Source organism: Idiotropiscis lumnitzeri, chromosome 1 (genome assembly GCF_059441095.1).
Source record: "Idiotropiscis lumnitzeri isolate Australia: NSW breed Sydney's pygmy pipehorse chromosome 1, RoL_Ilum_1.0, whole genome shotgun sequence".
In the NCBI taxonomy this organism is placed as follows: Eukaryota; Metazoa; Chordata; class Actinopteri; order Syngnathiformes; family Syngnathidae; genus Idiotropiscis; species Idiotropiscis lumnitzeri.
This window is the reverse complement of record NC_142391.1, coordinates 757,501-759,304: the sequence shown is the minus strand read 5'-3', so window position 1 is coordinate 759,304 and position 1,804 is coordinate 757,501. Positions and strand designations below refer to the sequence as shown.

Sequence of the window (1,804 nt, the reverse complement as noted above, 5' to 3'; positions counted from 1 at the left end):
CGCTGCTTCTCCTAAAGTCACAGAGGTCACAGGTCCTAATGCGCTTGGACTCAAGTTGAATTGGATGAAGTTGGACTTCTGTCGAAGGTTCCACTCATTTCAAAGCAGTCATCACAACATGAGGTCCAGGTACCACCAAAAGCGATTCTATCGGGGTTGAACTTAGTTCAAAGTGGTTCGGATCAAGTCAAAATGCACATAGTGAGGTACTGATTTTGGTGTCTCCGTGTGACAGAGGCGCATACAAGACGGGAGGCGGGGCCACAGGCTTTTATTGCAGAGTGGCTTCCTGTGAGCTCACAAACAAGATTCCACCATAAGGCAGCGGATGTTGTCGCGTTGGAGTCGTCACCGTTTGGGGCTGGGGGTGGTTTGGGTCGTCTCTCGCCGGGACTTGGCGGAGCGGAGGGGGTCCAATCTGCTTCCTGTAGTGTTATGCTTCCAAAATCAAAATGCACTCGAGCGATGTGTGGTGTCAGCGGGTACATTCAAAGCAAAACGTAAGGCGGCCAGGAGAGCGCTAACTCTAAATGTTCCGTGACAAATAGTGGAGCCACGCGGCGACAAACAAACAAGAATAAATTAAAGTCACAGTTAAAAAAAAACAACAAACAAACAAACAAAACAAATCTTCGCAGAGGGTGGCCGAGGTCTTTTTGGCAAAACGCGGAAATGACCTTTCCTGCCATGTCGCCAATTCATGTGGCAACAAAGTGGGAGGAGTCTGCATTTTTAAAGTTAATGAGATCACCCTCATTTGGGCGGACAAAAACAACAACAAAAAGAAAAAAAGAAAAGAATGAGGCCTAACGACACCAACGCCTTCACAACACGGACACACATGGCAAGCGGCGGCGGTCATCTGGTGGGCTCAGGGCGGTCGGGTCCGAATGGCACGGCGGGTTGGAGGGCGCCCGTGACATCACAGCGGCTTCCCCTCCAGGGACACCACCACGTTGCCACCCAACTTCTCGGCCAGCGTGCTGCGGTCCTGGATGTCGTCCAGCCCGTTCACCTGCCACTCGTGCTTGATGCCTGCGCGGAGGTAGACGCCTCGGTAGAATGGTCAACGGGCCGCGACACGGTCGCCGACAGACGCCAATGCCGTGTGTCATATAGACGTGAGACAGAGACACGGCATGTTCCACGATCATCGTCACCGACGTCACAAAATGTGACATCGCCGCCACGGAACCAGCACGACTTTCAAACTGGCACCATGCCACAGTGACATCATCGCGACACGGCGACATTCATCATTGCGCGATCGCGACGCGAATTGTGTCGGAAATCGTCTCCTCTCCGCAATACGTTTGCCGCGTTGGCTTGTTTGTCGTTGCTATCGGAAGGTTTTGTGAGCAAACTCACCTCTTCACCATTTTTCGGTCCCAAGTAGCAACTGCCGCGAGGTCCGTATCGATTTTGAAACAATTTGCCTTCTCGCATCACATTTTTGCGCACCTACGCATGCTCCACAACCAACCAAATTGGGCCGGTCGAAAATTCTGATTTTATTTCAAGTTGGCATAAACGACGCAAACAAAATGACTCAGTAGCGAAAACTAAATCCAATGCGAAAATTCCAAGACAACGAACGCAGCACAATGGAGCCAGAAGCTCATTGAAACAGGAACGCCACGCCACCATTTTTTTTGGGCCGCTTATCGATGTTACATTTTAACAAACTCCTCCTACAGAATTGATCCGATCGCCTTCAAACTTTGCGTACTTCAACTACGTATTCTTGGAAGAAACGGAAAAATGGGTTCAGCTCGCATTTAACACTTTCTCCGACATGCTCGTT

General features: G+C 50.4%; 1 protein-coding gene across 1 annotated transcript in view; it reads right to left on the bottom strand.

The window, feature by feature from the left end:
• Positions 1-255: 255 nt before the first annotated feature.
• Positions 256-1,804, bottom strand: part of cfl2 (cofilin 2 (muscle)) — a 4,889-nt gene continuing 3,340 nt past the window's right edge. The window contains exon 4 of the mRNA XM_088308344.1: positions 256-1,035. Coding sequence (XP_088164470.1) covers positions 923-1,035 — 113 coding nt within the window. The 3' untranslated portion in view covers positions 256-922. The remainder of the gene's footprint in view (positions 1,036-1,804) is intronic.